This window comes from Varroa destructor, unplaced genomic scaffold, assembly GCF_002443255.2.
Source record: "Varroa destructor unplaced genomic scaffold, Vdes_3.0 BEIS01000005.1, whole genome shotgun sequence".
In the NCBI taxonomy this organism is placed as follows: domain Eukaryota; kingdom Metazoa; phylum Arthropoda; class Arachnida; order Mesostigmata; family Varroidae; genus Varroa; species Varroa destructor.
This window is the reverse complement of record NW_019211458.1, coordinates 33800218-33820627: the sequence shown is the minus strand read 5'-3', so window position 1 is coordinate 33820627 and position 20410 is coordinate 33800218. Positions and strand designations below refer to the sequence as shown.

Here is a 20410-nt window from a genome sequence, read left to right as displayed (position 1 = left end):
GTACTAGGATGCAAATCAGTTCAAAGATAGATATATCACTGTGGGCTGCTGTGCATAGTGGTTCAAGTAGTCTAAGAATCCCCATATTAAATTAGTAGTTAAGGAAAAATCTGTATTCTTCTAATAATTTAGCGGAAAACACAAGCTAGCCTGCAGTGACCACCAAGGTAAACTACGAAAAGACAAATTAAATGCAGCGCATCAACCTTATACTGCGCTGCTGCTTGACACTCCCCTCTAACGTGTCAACGTGTAATGAAAAAAAAAGTGGCGCTATGAGGCGCACAGGCAACCATAATGAGCAAAACGTGCTCGGTTCTGCAAATGTGGCTACGTATTTATATGAGTTTATGAATAGCATGATTCGACGGTAAGTCTTAGTGCAGCCATTATACAATATGTGAATTAATAAACGTATCACTAGGTAAGATCGATTTTGGCTTAGAAAATGTAAACCGCAGTTGTTAAGAAATCATTTGTAACGGTATGATCTAGTTATGTACTTTTAATAGAATTGGACTGTTTCTATATTATATTGCTTCAAGCACTACGCTGAGTTCAACCGGCTTAGGAGCACGTCCCAGACAGTTGAAAGTGACTAGGCAATTTTAGTTCGGAAATGTTCCACTAAGATAATATTGAATCAGTCGGTCGTATTTATTTTTGATATCAATCATTTTGGTTAGTCAAACTTGCAGCCGCACTGCAGGGTTAATTAGGTAGGAAAGAAACAATACGAAATATCTTGTTGTTGTTCTATTTATACAACTACGCCGCACACATGTGATTTTTATGATTCGAGTCCGGGATAACTAATTTCCCAGATTTTCGACTATTGTGAACGCCTGAATTAAACTAAGGAACCTAACTTGTCATAGCATTTTCAACGAATCAACTAAGATTTCATTTGAAATCCAAATGTTGTGTTTGATTACGGTTCATTGATTTTTAGTTGCTATATTGTTCAATACGAGAAACTGATTTTGTTGCTAACTAGCCACCTCGTTGGACTTGTAAATATCCTTAAATATATCCATGTAAATAAGTTAAGTCAGTTTGTTATAACATATGCTTTGTTTTCCGAGTTCAAACGCTAAGGTGCACCTGCATGATACTTAATCATAGCCTATTGCCATATCGGTAAACCCTTTGTATAATAAATTATTCAGGTATCATGTGGTTCACTCATAAAATACTGATGTACGCTAAAGATCGTTTAATTTCAATCATAATTTTTACGGTCTGAAAGACAGCATTGCAAGTAAACGTATTTTTTTTTCAAAAGAAATCCGTACAACAATGTGAGAGGTATGTGAGGTGGGTATCAGTAAGTGATATTACAGATGTTTCCTTTCTTGCATAACGAACCCTTATTTACGAGAGAAAGACCTAGCATTAGATACTCACGCCTTCCTTATATTCCATGACTCATTCAAGTTGTTAGAGAATACATGCTAAAGGTATGAATGCCATAACATCTCATATACAAGAGGCGCAACATTTTTCCTCCTCCAGTACAGGGATTTTTCAAGGGAGATTAGTATTGTGTTTTTACATTAAACCTTTTCCATTGATGTTACTACTGAAATACTTTATAGATCGCTGACGCAGTTATTATTTTTTGTGGATATTCTATTTAGCTAGCGCACTCCATAAAAATAAATCTAACCAAGTGCTTCTGTCCGTTAGCAGCGTCTATTAATATCCGTTCATATCGACCTAAAAAAGAGGTTTTGTTCACGAGACGTGAATCGGTGCTTGTGGCTTCTAGTCCATCAGCTTATAGTGTACCCTGTATTGTTTATATTTTAAACCTGCCTATTTTAAAGTGTCAGCTGTTTCTCCTCGCGCGAGTCGTCTGCAACAAATTTGGGAGGCCACTTCAGCGCCCCCTAGCACCGATTGGCAACCAATGGGAGTCGCACACGAATGTTATTATTGTCAAGCTATAAGAGCTGACGTGTGGTTCGTTTGTGGTTGTGCTCGATTGTATAGTGTGCGTGAGTGAAACACCGCTTCGCGTTCGGTTCAGTTGATTTGTGGAGACCCTGTTCGGCACGTCTAATTGACAACGGTTGTTCGGAAGAAGAGCATTCGGCAGATATCCGTGAACCCCCGAAGTAGTAATATGGGGGCTCTCACAAAATTGAGCGCTCTGATTATAGTTGCATTCACCGATCTATTGTGTGAGTATCCACTAGAACAAATTATTTGAAGCATATTAGGGTATACAGGGCAGGGTATACAAAATGTGCAGTAGTCATTTAGCAAGAAGATAGCTAGTTCTTGTGCTGTGCAAAAATCTATTACATTGGTATACTAAGTACTGACTTATAAGTCAGTATATTAGGTGGGTAAATATAGGTTTGCGTGTCTTTCACTAAACAGAGAAGTAATATTAGGCGCGGGTAGCTAGCGCAAATGATAGCGATTCGAGAGTTAAAATTCAACTGGTTGAATACTTAGTATATAGATTTTCTGGCGCAAAACTTTGAAAAACCTCTGTGTCATTCCAAACGACTTTAAAGTATTCAACCGATAGTTACATAAGTCATATCTTATCGGCGATTCCATTATCGAAGCAGTCAAAAGCGAGCATCAAAAGAGAAATGTAGAACCCAAGAACAGCATACAGTAATACCAGGGTGACAATGGCATACGCTTTTATTATGTTATTTCCGGATATAAAGAACTGTTTTATTCAGTCCAAAACGTTTACGGATATACGGGGCTTGCGTTCTCCTTTTATACTGAGCTCGGGTCTACGTGGGCCGTGCAGCTGGTTCTTGACTCCGCCTTCACACGTCTTTCTACTCAAAAGAGAATCGGTTCCGAACGGCTTGCAATGGGATTCTGAGTAGCGCTCTAATCCGAAATTGTGTACCAGTAGTCTGCTATCAGTTAAACCAGCGAGAAGCTTGCTAATCTAAGCGACCAAAATTGTATTAACTGAACGATATAGTGGAAAAGTAAAATCATACAAAATCAAGAATTGTGATTTTATCTGCGTTTAATTAAGGAGCTAACTTACGGCGACAACTAAGGGCTGTGTGTAAGGCGCTAGTTTCGGCAGCAGGAATCTCCCTTCACTTAAAGCTGTCTCACAGATTTTCCTTAGCATCGATCGTATTGTCTGAACTTTAATTAAAGTTTCACACCGAATTTAATAATCAGCCAATCTGACTAGAGAATCTGCGTTAGAATTGCGGTTACCAGCAATGTGTGAATTTTCAAATAACAGAATGCAGTAGAGGGCTTTTGAATCAAACATTGGATGTCATATGGCACCGACACGTGAATATGGTACAGGCTGAAACATTGTGACCGTGGTTTTCTGATGTCGTTTATTATTTCGATTTACCAGGTCCAAGCAAGTCGCCATATGGGCATTAATATTTCGGAACACTTTGCTCTGGGTATGCGTATGGCGGGAAGTCAAGGAAAGCTTAATACTACGCATCGTTAGACGATTTCCACTACGAATTACCATACTATTTACATAACTGAAAATGAATTAGTTGATATTTGACTGATCAAGTTCTGTCATTCATTTTTATTTGTAGTCTAAAATGTTGTATGTTACCCATGTATGGCCAAACCCCGGCCATTCTGGGGACACTATGCAGCTGACAATTAAAAGTCAATTGTTTGAACTGTGATCTTTCTCTCGTATGTGAAACAAAAGAAAGTAAAAAATGTATTTATCAAATAGGTAAGTGAACGCTTTAGTCGCGTCTATGAACTTCGATGAAAACACGCTTCGTACTAAAGCATTTTCTTTAATTTTTGTCCGATTCGTCGATTAAACATTGCGAAATATCGACAATTATTCCGAAAGTGATATGTCTATTAAAAGAGAAGCAGGTTCAAGACGAAGTATTTGAAGCTGGATACAAATTGTACAGATAAATCGGATAATATGTTATTAAAGTTATCGTAAAAGCTCAGCTCCCGTTTAAACTGCCACATCTGTGCAACGCTACCTTGCTGCCTCAAAGCGTGATACGAGTGCTTTATTTCAGCGAGATACAACACGGAAGATCAGTTGATTACATTCCTACTAATGCAATGTTTAACTATTTTGCTTTCAGCGTATGTATCATGTTCCGGAGTGGAAAAACACCTTCAGATGGGTATGCAGTTTCTCCAGAGAGGGGCATATCAGGATGCATTGTCACATTATCACGCAGCTATCGAGGGTGACGATACGAATTATCAGTCCTTCTACTGGAGGTTTGTTCTTTCTTGGCATTGTAACGTGTGGTTTTCGGCACCAGTTTGACGAAATCAGAATATTGTATAAACGAAATAAGTTTAGTCTGTATGTTGTATAGTAGTAATTCATAGTTGTAGTTCTTACGATTTTACAAATACTAGTGCAACCAAATACTAAATTGTTGTTCACTTTAGTCCTCTTGGGTACCATAAACTGTCGTCTAATATGGATGTAAAGTTGATTCGTAAGCGACTTCAACCAAATCCGCCTGTGTATTGTAAATCTGTAATTGTCTGTCTGTTTAGCATCGTTAATGTTATTACTGCATTTTGTAACGCAGATATAAGAAATACAAACAAATGACGTTACAAACGTATGTGAACATGCCTGATTATATAATCTGCAAACACAAGGGTCACAAAATGGCCGCAATGTTGCTGAAGCAACAAACGAGACAAACATGAATGGCCGCCATGTTTTGAATAAATAAAAATTAATGCTGAGGCCGTTCGTTTGCGAATTTTTATTCCAGAGCCACGGTATACCTCGCTTTAGGGAAATCCAAACTCGCCGTTGAAGATCTCAATCGTGTTATTGAACTCAAGGATGATTTCCTCAAAGCCAGAGAGCAGAGAGGTAACATCCTACTCAAACAAGTAAGTTAAAATATAAACCTGAATCAGGAATTGAGCAGCCGCAAAGCGGCCCTCCGTAAATTAAAATGCATTTTGTAGATGCATATATTTAACTTTGCAACGTGGTTAATTATGTAAATTCGCAGCCTTTGCCTACGTATAATTCAAAGTTGTTATGCTGGCTGTTGTTCGCAGGGTCACCTAGACGAAGCTCACATTGACTACGAGTTTGTGCTTCGTTTAGAACCAGATAATCCTGAGGCGTTGCACCACTACCACATGATCGAAGAACTTAAAAACGATATTGCGGTTGCGGTGCAGCTCCACGAGCAAAATAATTGCATGGGAGTCATTCACATACTTCAGAGAGTTCTTGAACAGTGCCCGTGGAATCTAAAACTGAGGTAAATTACGCATGCAATTTCTATTTAGTAAGTCAGATTCATCAATTTTTTACTTAAAATTTCAATACTGACTGGTACGCTTTGTGGGAGGTTGGACCACTAAACTAACTTTTTTAGATGATTTGTGAGTCCACTGTTATATATACTATTTATGTGTGATTACAATGTGCAGTAACTTATGAGGAGAACCTAGTTTTTTTTACTGATGTTGATGTTGTATATTGTGTTTGGACTACTTAGAGAGCTACGTGCATCGTGCTACGAATCTATCGGTGACATACAGTCAGCCATCACGGATCTCCGACCAGCGATTCGATCTGTGCCAGACAATACCGGTGGTTATCTTCACTTGGCACAACTCTACTATAAACACGGAGACCCCGATGACTCTTTAACTACCATTCGCGAATGCCTCAAGTTGGATCCTGATCATAAGGAGTGTATGGCCCTCTATAAAAATGTAAAGAAGTTAGCGGGACAAGTTAAAAGTATGCAAGAGCTATATAATGCGGGAAAGCATGCTGAATGTGTCGAGAAAGGTAACCAAGCACTTTTCAAGGAAAAGGCTTTGAAGATGGTCGGACTTATCAAGACCAAGCAGTGCCAGTGCGCTAGTAAGGTTAGTCTATGTATTTTGCAATAATTAATTCTTCAAGTTTAAGCAGTTGCTCTATTCAAAACACGCGCCTTTCTTGAAGCACCGTTGACATTACGATGACTTTAATAAGACTAATTGGTTAGGCCTGAGCAACATGTCAGCATGTTGGATAGGATACAGTTTTATGACGGAAAATGATACCTAGATATAAGAATATTTAGTTATAATTGAAGAACAAGCTTGAACTTCAATGTTATTGAACTTGTGAACTTGAATGTGATGTAAGGTAACGTAGGTAACGAAGTAGCATAAAACAGGAACCGACCCAAACCTAGGGGTAAGCAAAGGTGTAAATTCGGTGGGTAGTGTATTTAGAAAACCCTGCCGGAAGTGAGTTTCTACTAAGTAATAAGGAATAATAAAGGTTTCTGGTTTTTGGGTGAGGGAAGCTCTTAAAAGAAGCTGGTCGTTTGGGTGAATCAGTAAGGGGACACAATCATGGGAGAGTATCAAAACTACGTACTTATGGTGCACACTCTATCAATAGCGTCTTAAACGTAATAAATCACGTAAGTTTTACTGACCTCCACATAACACAGAATCGTATATGCCAATCTGGTAACCTATTAAATTCAGCACCTAACAGATTTTATTTGTCGATTGCAGGGTGGCCAGCAAAGCGCGGTGCAAATTTGTACCGAGGCACTTGCACTCGATCCACAAAATTCTAATATTCTTTGTGATCGTGGTGAGGCATATATCAACCAAGATGATTTTAAAAACGCCAAGCAAGATTTCGCGGCCGCCCGTGAGTTGGATCAAGAGAGCCAGAGAGCCGGTGAAGGCCTTAAAAGAGCACAGAAACTGGAGAAATCCCGTGGTAAACGAGACTACTATAAAATTCTAGGTGTGAAGCGGTCAGCCAGTAAAAGAGAGATCGCAAAAGCGTACCGAAAACTGGCGGCAGAGTGGCATCCCGATCAGTACCAAGGTATCGATAAGAAAAATGCGGAGAAGAAGTTCATCGACATCGCAGCTGCTAAGGAGGTCCTTACAGACCCCGACAAAAGGGCGAAATTCGATCGAGGTAAGTTCTGGACATAAATTAAATTGGTAAAATTATTCCCGTTTCTTTAATTTTTAAATCAAATTTGAAGTCCAACATTGGCGACCTTGAACGTTTTTTTTTGTTTTCAGGAGAAGATCCCTTGGACCCAGAGAGTGGACGTTCAGAATTTAACCCTTTCGCACAAGGCGGTTTCAACCCATTTTCTGGAGGCGGCGGAAGCTTCCACTATACTTTTCCCTTTTAGGCCATTCCAGCATTACGCATACAGCTTTTCGTTTGAACGGCAGAGAAGTATAATGCTGGATACGAAAGATTTCTTGCATTGCGTCACCAACCATCATACATCTATGCTCTTTTGATGCAATTTGACAGCACAAGTATACTTCGGTTCCGTTAAGGATGCAGTCATCTAGAAAACTCAGCAGGAGCCGAGCTCTTCTGGGAGTGTTCTTCAAATGGGTTGCGAGAAAGTGTGTGTGAACGCATAAGCGAAAAATGTAGTTGTTCCAATTTTGCAACCAAGCGTTCTACCGGCCTTCTTCTAAGACGTAGAACCTACCGCCATTTTTGTACAGTGCCGATCCATCTTCGAAAACTAAACTAATCAATTAATTGACTAAGTCCGATAAAAGTCTTTTGGACGCACTAGCGGCGAGACGGAGAGTTGCTAATTGAAATGTGAAGTTGACGACGTGCCGTATATGCGTCCCTGTAGACCAATAAAACTAGCTTTTTTGCTTCGACAGTATCCCTAAAATGGGACACGGCACCCGTTTGGTTTTTCTGTGCGTCATTTTTAGTGCATATACATATACAACTGACATTTGTAAAACGATGTGATTAAAAAATTGCGCTGGCTACATTAAATTGTCGATAATATGTGACCACTGCTGCTTTCGTAATGCCAGGGTTGTTAATGATGTGATGACTTATTCACGCCATTTAACTGTGCGCGAAAGGAAGTCTCGGATTAGCATATGAGTTTGTATTTATTTTAGGTATATAGAAATTCAAGGGGTCTTAATGGAGAGCGCGCGGGAAATGAACGCTAATGTAAAAATATGTACATAGAAAAATAAAAAGAATTGCTATTTTATGAACTAGATTTGGATTTGTGATTTATGCTACGTTAGACTGAATATTTTATATTAGATTTGCTTACCTGTTACCTACGTGAACAAATAGTAGAGTTGCAATTTTCACATCTCTAGCATTGCTGTTTTTTGTTCCGTGTATGCTTTGTAAAAATCCATATCCTGATTGTAAAAACGTAGATGTTGTACCTTTATAGCTATGTTTATGCCATTGCTGTTTTTTGCTCCGTGTATGGTTTTTAAAAATCCACATTTTGCTTGTAAGGACAAAGATGTTTCCCGTTTAAGCGAAGCAAGTTATAGCTCCTGTCCAGCGTATACTCTATCAAATACGTTAACTAGTTATCCACTTGCACTAGTGAGATATATCAGAAATGCCAATGCAGATCTTTGTGCATTTCATCAGCGGGTACTCATTGTCATGACGAATGTATATCTGGTTTTTAAACCTCAGCTTCGTAAATGACTAGTGTATGCCGAAAATAGATAAGTTTCGTAGTCCAATGTATGCTGTATCCAAAGAAGCGTTCTAGCATACCTGTGGAGCTCTCAACATTCTAAAAAGTTACGGTAAAGAGAAGGTGTACACAAGATAAGTCGAACTGTAATCTCGAGAGTATGATTTTTAACACTAAAGTTTCGAAAATTCATTTTTCCATGGGAACTATCTTGGTATGGCAATTTTTTGCATTCTAATAAAATTTTCACAAGGTTCTTGCAAGTGATTCGCCTATATGGGAATTCGGACATAGTATCGCAATACATTTAACTGAATAATTCTAAATGACATGGTTTAAAATGAAGAAAACATTGACGCTTTATGGTGAATCTATTAGTTGTCGTTTATTGTAATTAATATTGTAGTTGTCTTAATTATTGTTGTTGAAATCGTTGTTACCATTTCAGTTGTTGGTCCAGTTATGAATGCGGGGTACATTCAATACACATTATAACGAAGCCTTGCTTTTTTGCCGTATCATGGCGGGTAGGGGGACGAAAAATGCAATATTTCGTCTTCCCTTTTCTCAATCCGTTAAATGAGCGAAGTAGTTCGAACGGTCTGGAACCTAATTCTGCAGAGTGTTGCTAATGATACTCTTGTTATGTCGTTTGCTCGCTCTACCCTACCTTTATCTACAAACAACCATACTTCAATAGTTCTGTTCTCCCCCGCTACCCTTCAACTGGTCAAAATCGAGGTTCGTTATGTTCTCTTCTCAATATGCAAAGCTTTATTGTTTATAAATAAATTCCAGTCCGTTCAGCTGTTTCGTTACACGCCTTGGCTAAACCTTTGTATTTATGAAGAAACCACAAAGGCCGAGGTCTGAACCTCAGTCCGGTACATGGACGTTCAATATTTACTAATTTATTGAAATTCGTGCTTGTCTAGTTACCATTTTCTTATGAATTATCTCTGTCACGACAATGCAATATTTTGCGAGAAATAATAATAACCATAATTCACCTTCTGCGAAAACGCGTATAGTTCCATTTTTCAAAATTGCTGGGTTTAACTGTTAGTCTTTTTTCTACGCGTTACCGCATTCCAATAAGTTATAATCGTTCTCGTTTCAATATTAAGTGTTCCTTGTGTTATATTTGCTGTAGATATTCACGTCTTAGACAAAATATAATTTTCTCAATGGTTTATTTCTCTGATTATACTTCAAGATTTGTCTGCACCTCCGCTTATGCTTTCTTTATACTTCGTAATTCGAAAGACGATGCGTACATCCATGCCGGTAGATCGAGTGCTTACTAGTTCTATGAGTACAATTATTTTGTCGCGATATCTGCGGTTGAATCCGTGTTGCTCCTTTTCCTGTACTAGTTATCGTTAATTATTCCCTTTTTGCTGTGGTTGTTATATAATAGTCTATTTATCGTTAGTTTTTCTATTACTTTTATATTATTGTCGCTTTGTTGTTAAGAAGCAATGCATTTCAGTTGCGAAGCTCGAGGGTGGTTGTTTCTACATAAAACATATATTATTCTTTGCCTCATATCCCACCGTCGTACTAATTTCTATCGGTATCTTTATTCAATAACGGTTTGGGTTTATTAGTTGGTTTGTTGTTTGATGTACCTTAGTTAAATGTGTATTCAGTCCGTCTGTGTCTTTTGTCTTTGTCTGTGTCCTCATCATCCTGATTAGACGTGTCATCAACTTCATTATTATTATGTTAGTGCTTCTTTTTTTGTTGTCTGATAACTTCTGTTACATCTGCTTCACTTCTATCCACCTTTCCTAGAATCCGAGTGATCTACTTCCGCTTTTGTTAGTCGCTTTTAGAAAAAAAGCAGAGTGAACATTTTTCCTCTTGGTTCCATTATGGTAGCGTCTCCAAAGGCGATATCTCATCTACCTCGGTGTGCTTTGTTTATGGTTTTCGGGTATTTGCGCTTTTAGTAAAGCTTTTATTGTTAGAAATGATTTCTTTTTTTTTCGCGTATGAACTTGAAACATGACAAAATAAAAATACGATATAGTCATTACTTGCAGTTACTTGAGGTGGCTCAAGGTTACGTTATATTCCTATTGCGTTTCTACCTACCTCTGGTTTCATCGACGTCATCAACAAAAGCTCTAACAATTCCTGAATATTGCTGCTCATTTGCTGTGACGCGAAAAGTCACGTCTCTTTTTTTGTAATACGACTCCCAATGTTATTAACTGAAGCTGCGATTTCCCAACATATTTGTTATCAATTCCATCAGATTTCCCCCAGATTTCGTTCTTGGATTTCGTTTTCACGATATAAGTAGTCGAATTGGTTTGGAGCGAGTTAGCAAATTGTTTGGATTATAAACAGCTCGTTAGGTTATATAAAGTGGGTCGGGAACAAGGATAGACATCTTAGCTTTACTTCTGACAGACCACAACTCATTAATACTACGCATAATCCTTCTTTGCTTTTTATCGTCTCCTTCAGCTACGGCTTTTCTTGCAGTTGGCATGATCTTTTTCGTTATTTCGAAATCCCATCATTTTCGTTAAGCGGGATGTACTACCAGTTCTCTTTTTCCGTCTAGTTTTTACCCTGAGTTACTTTTTTCCTCGTTATTAGAATTTTCGCTCTTGTATTAATTCCCCTTTGCAACTTTTAGATGTATTTAGCTACATTTGGCAGATGTCTGCACTCTTCTACATAAGAGGCGTTTCTTTTATATTTTTTTTGTTTGTCGAAACTGTACTTACTTTTATTTGTCATTCCACTTCCTCATAATACTAGAATCTGTATGTGAAAACTGCCCCAGATTTTCTCCTGACGTTCAAATGTTTTATTGCGATCATTTGTTGTCCGTAAATACTGTTTATATGTGATCGCAAAGATTTTTAGATGGCGTGAATTGTTGCTCTTTATATATTTGTCTTTCAAAAGGGCGCAGGCTTCTGTCTGATTTAACTTGTGTTTGCTGCCTGGGTTCACTGTTATGGGTCTTTGCTCACTGGTCATTTAGTCTTGCTCGTTTTTTTTTGCTGTTTTCACGCTATAACAGCAGCGATGGAATAGATCAATATATTATCGTATCCATATATCTTTTGTTTGTGTTATATATTACCATTGTTTATACGATTCGTGTGAAATGTTTATGTGTGTACTTAAATGTTAGTTGTTTGTGTAGTAGTTTGTGTTGAGTAATCGTTCTTCTTCCGGTATCTACTCCTTGAGTTTGTGCCATTCGGCGATCTGTCTCCGGGGCGAGGTGCACACGTCTGACCAGTGCTGTCGCGCAGCTCCAGACTCCACCTAAGCATAAGAGATAAAAACGGAACCATGCGAATCCATTGTAATTGGCAACGAATTTGTTATTATTATTTCTGTCACAAATCTATCCAGTGTCAGTTAAAAGTACAGGGATAGGAGTTAGTGATGTAAAAGGAAAAATAGTTTATTGAATGACACTAGTTAACGGAAAACATATATTGAATGATCGAAAAGATATTTATGGTTTCTAAGCCAAAAGTTGAAGAGAATATTTGTTATATCTTAAAACGAAATTACTAAACTGAATATGGGCCATTTTGCATTGAAATCTAGTGAATACCATGAAAGGAGTTTTGTAAAGACAGGAACAGCTGATAGTCTAATGGTGCAAGACCTAGAGCCTCCAGCGGAAACATCAAAATTTTCCGCCGAAGGTTCTTCCAATGCTGTCGTCTTGCATTTTCATCGTTGAAAATGATGCCATTTCTATCCATTATCTCTTCAATATATAACGCATTTCGACCATAAACAGCGCACATTTTGTAATGGAAGAATAGGCAGAATTTACGCCCTTATTGCAATAAAATAGTGAAATATAGCGAATTGTTGCAGAAATGTCCTTTATTTTTAAAGCGCTTCATGCTATGCCTGAATAAAAGTACTGAAAACATTTTAGCAAATCTACTAACATCTCGACTTGAAAACCGTCCATACTTTTTTTACCTTCTAATACATACTAACTGTTGTTATTATTAATATTATCCTTGTAAACCTTATTATCTGCTTTTATTACCCAAGAAAGCGTTTTAGGCTTATAATACTATATTATATAGTACGTATTTGGCGTGGTTATTGTTTCTACGATGAAATACAAGAAATTGGTATTTGCCTTTTTAGTTCCACTTAATTGTTTTTCTTAGCTTTTCCCCCAGCAATATCTATTTTAACTGAAACGGAATAAACTATATACTTATACATTTCAAATATATATTGTTTTAGATATAATAGATTTTAGACGAAACTAGATAACGAAATAATAACTGCAGTTAAATTTGCAGAAATATGTACGTATGTACTGCGGTGCGTCCACCTATTTTGAGCTTGTTCATTCTAAGGTAAACTCTAAAGTACATAGCGATATAATGATGTCACATGAACATCAAGTCATTGAAAATATTATATACTAAGATAAAAGGTAATTTAGTTTGTTAGGGAGGCTAATATAACTTTCTATTAAGCCCATGTATGGGACTCTGGATGCTGCTAAATTCAAGATCGCATCGGGTTTAATACAGGTTTTGACTCAGTTGCTTATACAAAAAAAAACTTTAGACCACACTGCTTAAAAGGCATGGATAATACTCCTCAAGACACCTTCGACAGCATCCTTCCAAAGTGCAGGAAGGTCTGACTATAAGCTTCTTAGATGGTTGATTGTTACGAAGTGTTAAAATAACAACGTATTGAGTTATTTTAGTTTTGCTTCGCCACAATGCTACTTCATTGCCTGTAATTTATGGGGCGTTAAGAACTGACTCTAAGACATGAGGAATGATATTCGGCTCCCTCAGGGCTAGTGTGCTATCTATGGCACAAAATTTAAACAATTTTAAATGGAGAAAATTTCGCATATTTAAGATATGGGGTTTTGATTAATTGTGCCACACACTTAGGATGGCGTGTGAACGGTCTAATCTGAAAGCCCTATACCATGGTCAGCTGTTTTAAAAATTTCCAAAATGTGTTGAATTTTTTGTTCCGTGAAATAAGTACAAAAGTTTGTTATGGGACAATCGATGTTTTGTTTTTAGATTTGTTGCCATCACACAAAACAAGAATATAAATATAATAACAAATCAATACAAAAGAATCCAAACAAAAGGTCAGATAATTACAAAAATAATTTGGGTGCTGTGTTGTTTCTCTTAAAAATTAGCAAAGTTTTTGTAATCTGTTTTTGGAAAAACTTTATTATATCTCGAAAATGGACTAATATATATATATATATAGTTTTAATAACTGAGATCCAGATATTTTAACATACTGTCGCACTTAGTGCTAAAAATTTGGTAAAACAAAATGCAGATGTGAATTTACTTGACATATTTTGTAGCAGGACGGTCTGTTCGTTGTTCGGTACAAGGTTCCTCAACGTTATATTAGCAACGTGCCAGTATCTACCGTCACTCAACTGATAAATCGGGACCAGAAATGTCAGAGGACTTCCGTCGCTGTTCACTGAGACTTACATCCGATATATAGGCGGGAAGTGTACGGTTGGTTTGAATAATTTTTCGTTAACATGACACAAAGCTGGGCAGTAGAAAATTTTGCGTGGTTTGACGCTAAGACAAGGCGTGGTAATATACTCTGTTGGAAGCGCTTACAATGGATATCACAGACTAGGCTTGGCCCCATTCTCGGGGCAACGACCAAGAAGAATGACCCCCATGAACCTGTAGAGGAAGTAATATAATCCCAGCAGGGCGTGCAGATTGCTGTGCCTTTCTGAAGGCGTTTTATTTGGTCAAATACCTTTGCATACACGAGATAAGTTAGCTATTATAAAGGAATCTGAAAATATAAATCAAATGAATAATACCTAGTAAGAGTGGTTTTTATATTAAGTGATGATTTTTTCCATTTGTCTTATTATGCCATAGTTACACACATTTCATAGTGCATTGTACTGTTTCTTGAGTCAAATACTATATTTACGCGTGGCCGACTACGACGATGGCTGGCTTACCAGCATGAAAAATTATGTCCGCTCCTTGTACCTAGCATACATGCATGTTATATATATTGCTAAAATACAGACTTGTTAGCATTAGACCATCAAAGGCACTTTTTGTGGCAGTTGTAAAATTCATTACTGTCGACATCATGTGCTTGCGACACCTATTAAGAGAGGTCGGCGGATTTCCTAATGAATGGAGGACGTAGTTGTTGGTGCGACGTACTTAAAAAACGATGAATTCTCTTAAGCGATGTTCAGTCCTACTGACTGAGTCACCTCTTTCGTCATACTACCACGCAGTTTTCGTGTAATCACTGCGGTTCAATGTTAGGAGGATCGTCATGCCAGTTTATATATGGAAAGGGAAGAGATAACATGCATATTATGAGGCTTCTACCATGCTGGCATCAACAGCTAACTGGTTTGCCATTGAGCAATTAAACCGATTATATATGCTTCATGGCCAAAGGGAGGGTAGCTACGTGCTTAGAAAAATAGTTGCTTACGTGCACTGAACACAGAACGTATGCGACGACCACCAGTTATACATTCCATAATCATCACACCATATAAGCTTCGACTGAAATTTATGGTCGATATTATCGCTAACACCTGTTTTGGAGTTATAGCTTCTGTTTCATAAACGAAGTAGGCATGAATAACTGCAGACTTCACTATCCGCTTAGGTCGGAAGGGTAGACGCTAAACACGACCTCAACAAGGGCACCCGGGTTAATGTAGTTCTATGCAAATTCCGATTTTAAAATATCAGCATATTTAACCTGTAACTTGGATCATATTTTATTTCTGTTTTCTGGTTGGCCAGAAGCGACTTACTGTTTGTGTGCTTGTTTGACCAGCCACATTTTCCTTTAGGGGATAATTGCACACGAAACACTTTTCTGCCTGATTTCATTTCATAGATGTTCATAACCCTATCCCTAACTGTTGCCTTTTTGAGCCGCCTACTTCAGCAAAAATTGTATAAGAAGTTTAAGGGCCTATATGCCGGAAGAGTGTCGAATTCTCAAGCATACACATATGTGATACGAGATCTCCAGTTAAGAATGTGATCGACGACATTACCCTATCGGAATCCCTAGGGAACGATTGGCAGGTCACTGATTCTGACGACATTTAGTTGGCAATATTGGCCAAGAAGTTCGCGCGGCCACCAAAATGGTTGAATGCTGTACTAGGCTTGAACCAGTGAACGACTTTCGTATGGTTCTCATTACCTGGGAAAGACAGGCCTTCATTGCTTAGCTATTACCGGTAACCAAACCAAAAACTATTTTTAGAGCTGTAGGTCTTTGCTTTTGAACCGGTTCTCGGCCTGGACTACCTCATAATCTGCAGTTTTGGAGTACCTTCGGGTTTCACTACCATGGAAACTGTGAGACGCGCGTAGTCGGCCTTGTAGCCATACAGCCTTCATATCTTATAGCTGGCTTTCAACTGCCCGTTTGATGTCATAAATCTTCGGAACAACCTGTTCCGCATTGCCTCAAATATCTGGTAAAAGCGTCGTATTCGCTTTAGCTTTGCACTCCTATAAAGCAGTTTAACAGCCTTGTCCTGTTAATTTCCATTATTCTCCCATTACTTCATTTAGCTCATCTGTACCAATTCATTCTGGAATAAACAGAAGCCAACCGAGCTCCATCTGATCTAACATAGACGTTACATCTATACTCAGGCTTTCCTGCATGAGGTTAATGCTAGATATAAGGCTATTGGTGCAAGCTTGACATCAAACAAGCATATCGCCATTTTCAGGGCGAGGAGCGATAGCTTTTCTGTCGCTACGCTCGATGTTAGCGATTTTCTAATGAGTTCTGTTAGATGCAAGTCCTGCAGCAAACTACAGTCACGCACAGATAGCAAAAATCGTATTTTTCCTATCTATACAAAACCAAGGAATCCAACCGGAGAGCCTCATTTGCTGATAGTGGTTTTGTTTTTCATGGCGTCGGTTTTGTCCAAGTTAATTTCGAAGACGGTAAACGTTACGTACTGTTAAAGGCGGCCCAAAATCTGTTGAATATAAAGCCTACGTGTTCTGTAAATTGCGAGGTCACAGGCGTACAGTAAAACATATGCTCCTAGAGACTCGCGCTTGACGATTATGCTGCCTAGGAGATTGTTCAAGAAAACTGAAGAAAGTAAGAGGTTGAGGTTCTCGTTCTGAATCACACCCGCTAACTATTGGAAGAGGTCCAGCTCCGTTACGCTATTTTGTATCGTAATGGGATTCTCTTGCAGAATCAGAGCGATAAATCAGATGAGCTCGTACGAGACTCCGTTCTTGCCGAGCTTGACCAAAATCCGCTCCCTTGGTGCTCTGTCGAATGTCGCTTTGAAATTAGCAAACACAGCATAAATGAACTGCTTGGTGCCCTAATGCTTACGACGGATCCTGCCTTTGCAAGCAAGACTTGGTAAATAATCATTGGTAAGTTTTCCTTACGGAGACCCAGTTGTTTTTGCGAGATCATGCTTGGAATCTTCATGAAAGTGACGAGAAGCTTCAAGGGTATTTCCTAAAGTACGTTCTAGTAGGCGCTTCCTTAGCAACTCCCTTCCGCGAGTTCAATTCTGTCTTTCAAAATAGTGGCAATGAGTATTTTCTTACCAGTCGTTTACTATTCTTCCGTTATCGAAACATACACCATGAAATCGTTTTGTTTTATTTATGAAAACAGTTGTCCTATAGAGTACCATAAGCCCATGCATGTTCAGACTATTCAGAATACGCTGAACATCGATGTGCTAAGTATCTATAATACAAACCTTTTACAGAATGTGCGTATGTTACATAGTATCAATAGAAAAATTTACTTCGGATCTTTCTCTACTAACTTGGGGAGCCAGCTTTTTCAGAGGACTCAAGACTGTGCAACGCTGCCATCTCCAACAGCTCTTAGTCCGTTATATGAACACGCGCCAACTGTGAGCGTGTACTATTGGTTCCCTCGTACACGGACGAGGCTAGTTGTATTCTGACAGTGTCTCGCAAGCATCACGAAATCGTCCTGATTTTTGTTGGCTGTTGGTAATTCAGGAACTCTCGTAGATTGCCAGACTTGAATATTTTTTTGGTGTAAGGCAGTTAACAGAGTCTGTTACTATTAAAACCTTATTTATAAAAACTTGTTTACAATAATTTAGTGTTTTCTTAAATACCTACACAAACCAGCATGTAGTGAACCTCTTGACTAAGTGAGAGTTATGCTGAATTAAGGGTATTTTAACCGCGTGACCAACAATTCCTTGCAATAGGTTTTTCTCTAACGGAAGAATGTGGAGTACATGTATAATGACAGAACTTCACGACAGTGGCGACATCTTTCCCTACGAAAATTAATTTTGAAACCATTTATATCTTTTTGCTTTCTGTTTCCAATTGAAAAATATAACGTTATTCTAAGTTACACGCATTCTAGAGTTAAATAACCCGGCATCGTGCTCTTCCTTTTACGTGCATCTAATGTCCTGCCGTGCTAATAGTGCTATAGTCGATTACGAAATACTGCAAATAATCCTTAATTATCAAATTGATTCAGCGTTCCCAAACGGCCTCAGACAACGCACGTATCAGCAACAGATTCCACTTTCCAGACGCCACCAACCCTCCGCCCCCGATCATGTCATCGTCGTGCCATTATTTGGCTACTGCATGCTGGTAGGCGAAGCAGATACGTTTATCTATGGCATAATACACAAAGGAGATGTGTCGTGGCAGAATATCAACGGACCCCGTCGATACATGCGTTAACGGAGAGTAATATAATCGAAGCGCTCTCGGATTTTTAAAAGCAGAGTCAGTTGGGAAACAGCTCGTTTACAAAATTTCTACCGCTAGAATTATGAACTATACATGGTATACACGTTTACGGGTGTGACTCGTTTATAGGGTTTCGTAGCAACAGACAACTCGAGCAGTGAGATGGGATTTTTCAAGCGACTAATACGAACAGATATATTGCATTGCAATTTGTCTGATCTATGAATTTATATAAAAACTAAATTTATGCTGAAATTCGTGAAATAAATAAACGCACTTATAGATAACGCATATCTCTGTAACGCATATATGTTAACACGATTATAGCACCAGACAAATATATGATACCGTAACAATAGAATTTTAGTGGGAGGTTTTGAGTAAGATCCTATTGCTTAAACAATATAATCAGACACTTCAGCATTCGTCGAAGACCATGAGCGCTGTGTTAAAATTCGGCTTCCTACTGAGAGTTTGATTTAACACAAAATTCAATGCTGAATATAGCGTCTTGACAAAGATTACCAACCGAATATTCGACGATATTTAAATACTGGTAAATGATAGCTTGAAGTAGAAAATGTCGCTTCACCAGATGCTTATTTTTGCTACCGAGGCTGCGCCGGCTTCAAGGAGCTTACACACTTTATTTAGATATTCAGATAAGTCCGCCTATTACCATACTTGCGTTTGCCATCAGACAAGACGAACTCGTGGGATGGATCCTCTTTCGTAACGATTTGACGCAAATCCTTTAGTGAGCTGCAGTGTTCTATTCCTGCGTAGGCTTTGATCGAGATCAAATAGATTAGAAGTTCTTTATAGGCTCAGCAAAGCTGGTTCGTTATCAACACAAAGTCAATCCAGGTCCATTGCGTTTTTAGCAATGCTATTGCTTAATAAATGACAAATAACATATTTTAGGCGAGATTTGTAGTGACAAAGGTAGGGCCTTGAAGTCATCATATAGCACATAATTACTATCTAGTACAGAACTAAGTTAGGATTGTGGTTCCAATGACTCTGGCGTTTACTCTAGATCCTTAACTGACTCGGTTATTAATACACTATTACGCAATGATTTCGATTTCATGAGGTGTTTTAGATTACAATGTCCTTTCCAATATAAGGAGAGCCCATTGCTTCATCTAACAGTTCTCTTCAAGTTGAAAACACGAAATTTACGCGGGACAATATATAACTCGACGGGAGACGTTGCTGAAAATATAATTTAATAGTCTATCTAAATGTTCACGTGCAATCATCTATTACACGTACCTTCGCGCCGAGTTCAAGCCTTCCGATGACCTCGTTTTTGGTTACGCGATCCCAGTCAAGCATGAGCAACTCGATGCTGAGGTTATGGAGACCCTCGTTGTATGGTACATCAAACACGAAACTCTCGTTGAAGACTGGGTTAACGGTTCGTTTCTTGACGTGTGTCTTCTTTTTAGCGATGCGCTGCCCGTTATACAACAAATACATCTTCACATAGGGATCTGCCATCAACAGGGTATCGAGAAGAAGAATAACAACAATCAGTTGAAACTTACCTCGTAGAAAGTTCATTCATTAATATTTAGAATTTATCTGTACATAACGCGTGTTACAGTCGTTAGCTAATTATGGCATTCACTACGCCGCACCCACAATATCTTTACAGATATTAGAAAGTTTTTATATTCCAGCGAAGTTTATCTAACTTACTTATGTTTGTTTTGTGTGATTTTCCTATGCTGATATCAATGTTGCCGAATTTTTTAAAATAGTAAATTTTTGTGTTGGCTTTAACAGAAGAATTCATTAATCGTTATCGTTCTTTATTGAATCTTTTTCTACTGCAAAGATCCGAGTTATAATTTTTGGCAGTTTTTACCATGATGATCCACGACCTACTACTTCGTCCTAGCACATAACAGTTAGTTGAACTCAGTTGCTGTATGTAACTTGTAGTTACCAGCGTACCTTGCGTTTAAAGACACAAGATAAAGTCCGCGAGACTAACACGGTCAAGTAAGACAGCATAGCTTTTTTGAGGACCAACAGACTAGAAGGACAAAAAACCATTTCGAAGGCACACTTTTATTTGGATGAACAGAATACATATAATCCCCCCAAAAGAAAGCCGTAGGTCCGCAGAAGGAAAACATTACC

General features: G+C 38.3%; 2 protein-coding genes across 8 annotated transcripts in view; one reads left to right on the top strand and one right to left on the bottom strand.

The window, feature by feature from the left end:
• The first annotated feature begins 1934 nt into the window (after window positions 1–1934).
• P58IPK (dnaJ homolog subfamily C member P58IPK) lies at window positions 1935–8027 on the top strand. Its single transcript, XM_022808822.2, has 7 exons — window positions 1935–2186; window positions 4092–4233; window positions 4749–4872; window positions 5047–5255; window positions 5496–5874; window positions 6520–6940; window positions 7051–8027. Exons 1-7 carry the CDS (start codon window positions 2129–2131, stop codon window positions 7164–7166), a joined length of 1449 nt encoding a protein of 482 aa, XP_022664557.1. The 5' UTR covers window positions 1935–2128; the 3' UTR covers window positions 7167–8027.
• Window positions 8028–8833: 806 nt separating this feature from the next.
• Syt4 (Synaptotagmin 4) overlaps window positions 8834–20410 on the bottom strand; it is an 82253-nt gene continuing 70676 nt past the window's right edge. For 6 of the 7 annotated variants that reach the window (XM_086989286.1, XM_022807045.2, XM_086989288.1 and 3 more), the window contains 2 exons: window positions 19535–19755; window positions 8834–11771 (listed from right to left, as the gene is read on the bottom strand). In XM_086989286.1, the coding sequence (XP_086845412.1) occupies window positions 11682–11771; window positions 19535–19755 (311 nt within the window). In that variant the 3' untranslated portion in view covers window positions 8834–11681. Of the gene's footprint in view, window positions 11772–19534; window positions 19756–20410 lie in introns of those variants that run through there. The other variant, XR_002673592.2, reaches the window with a different exon arrangement.

Coding starts and splice junctions, on each gene's coding strand:
- P58IPK (XM_022808822.2), top strand. CDS start 2,129: ATGGGGGCTCTCACAAAATTGAGCGCTCTGATTATAGTTGCATTCACC. Junction 4,873..5,046: donor GTAACATCCTACTCAAACAA/GTAAGTTAAAAT, acceptor TGTTGTTCGCAG/GGTCACCTAGACGAAGCTCA. Junction 6,941..7,050: donor AAGGGCGAAATTCGATCGAG/GTAAGTTCTGGA, acceptor TTTTGTTTTCAG/GAGAAGATCCCTTGGACCCA.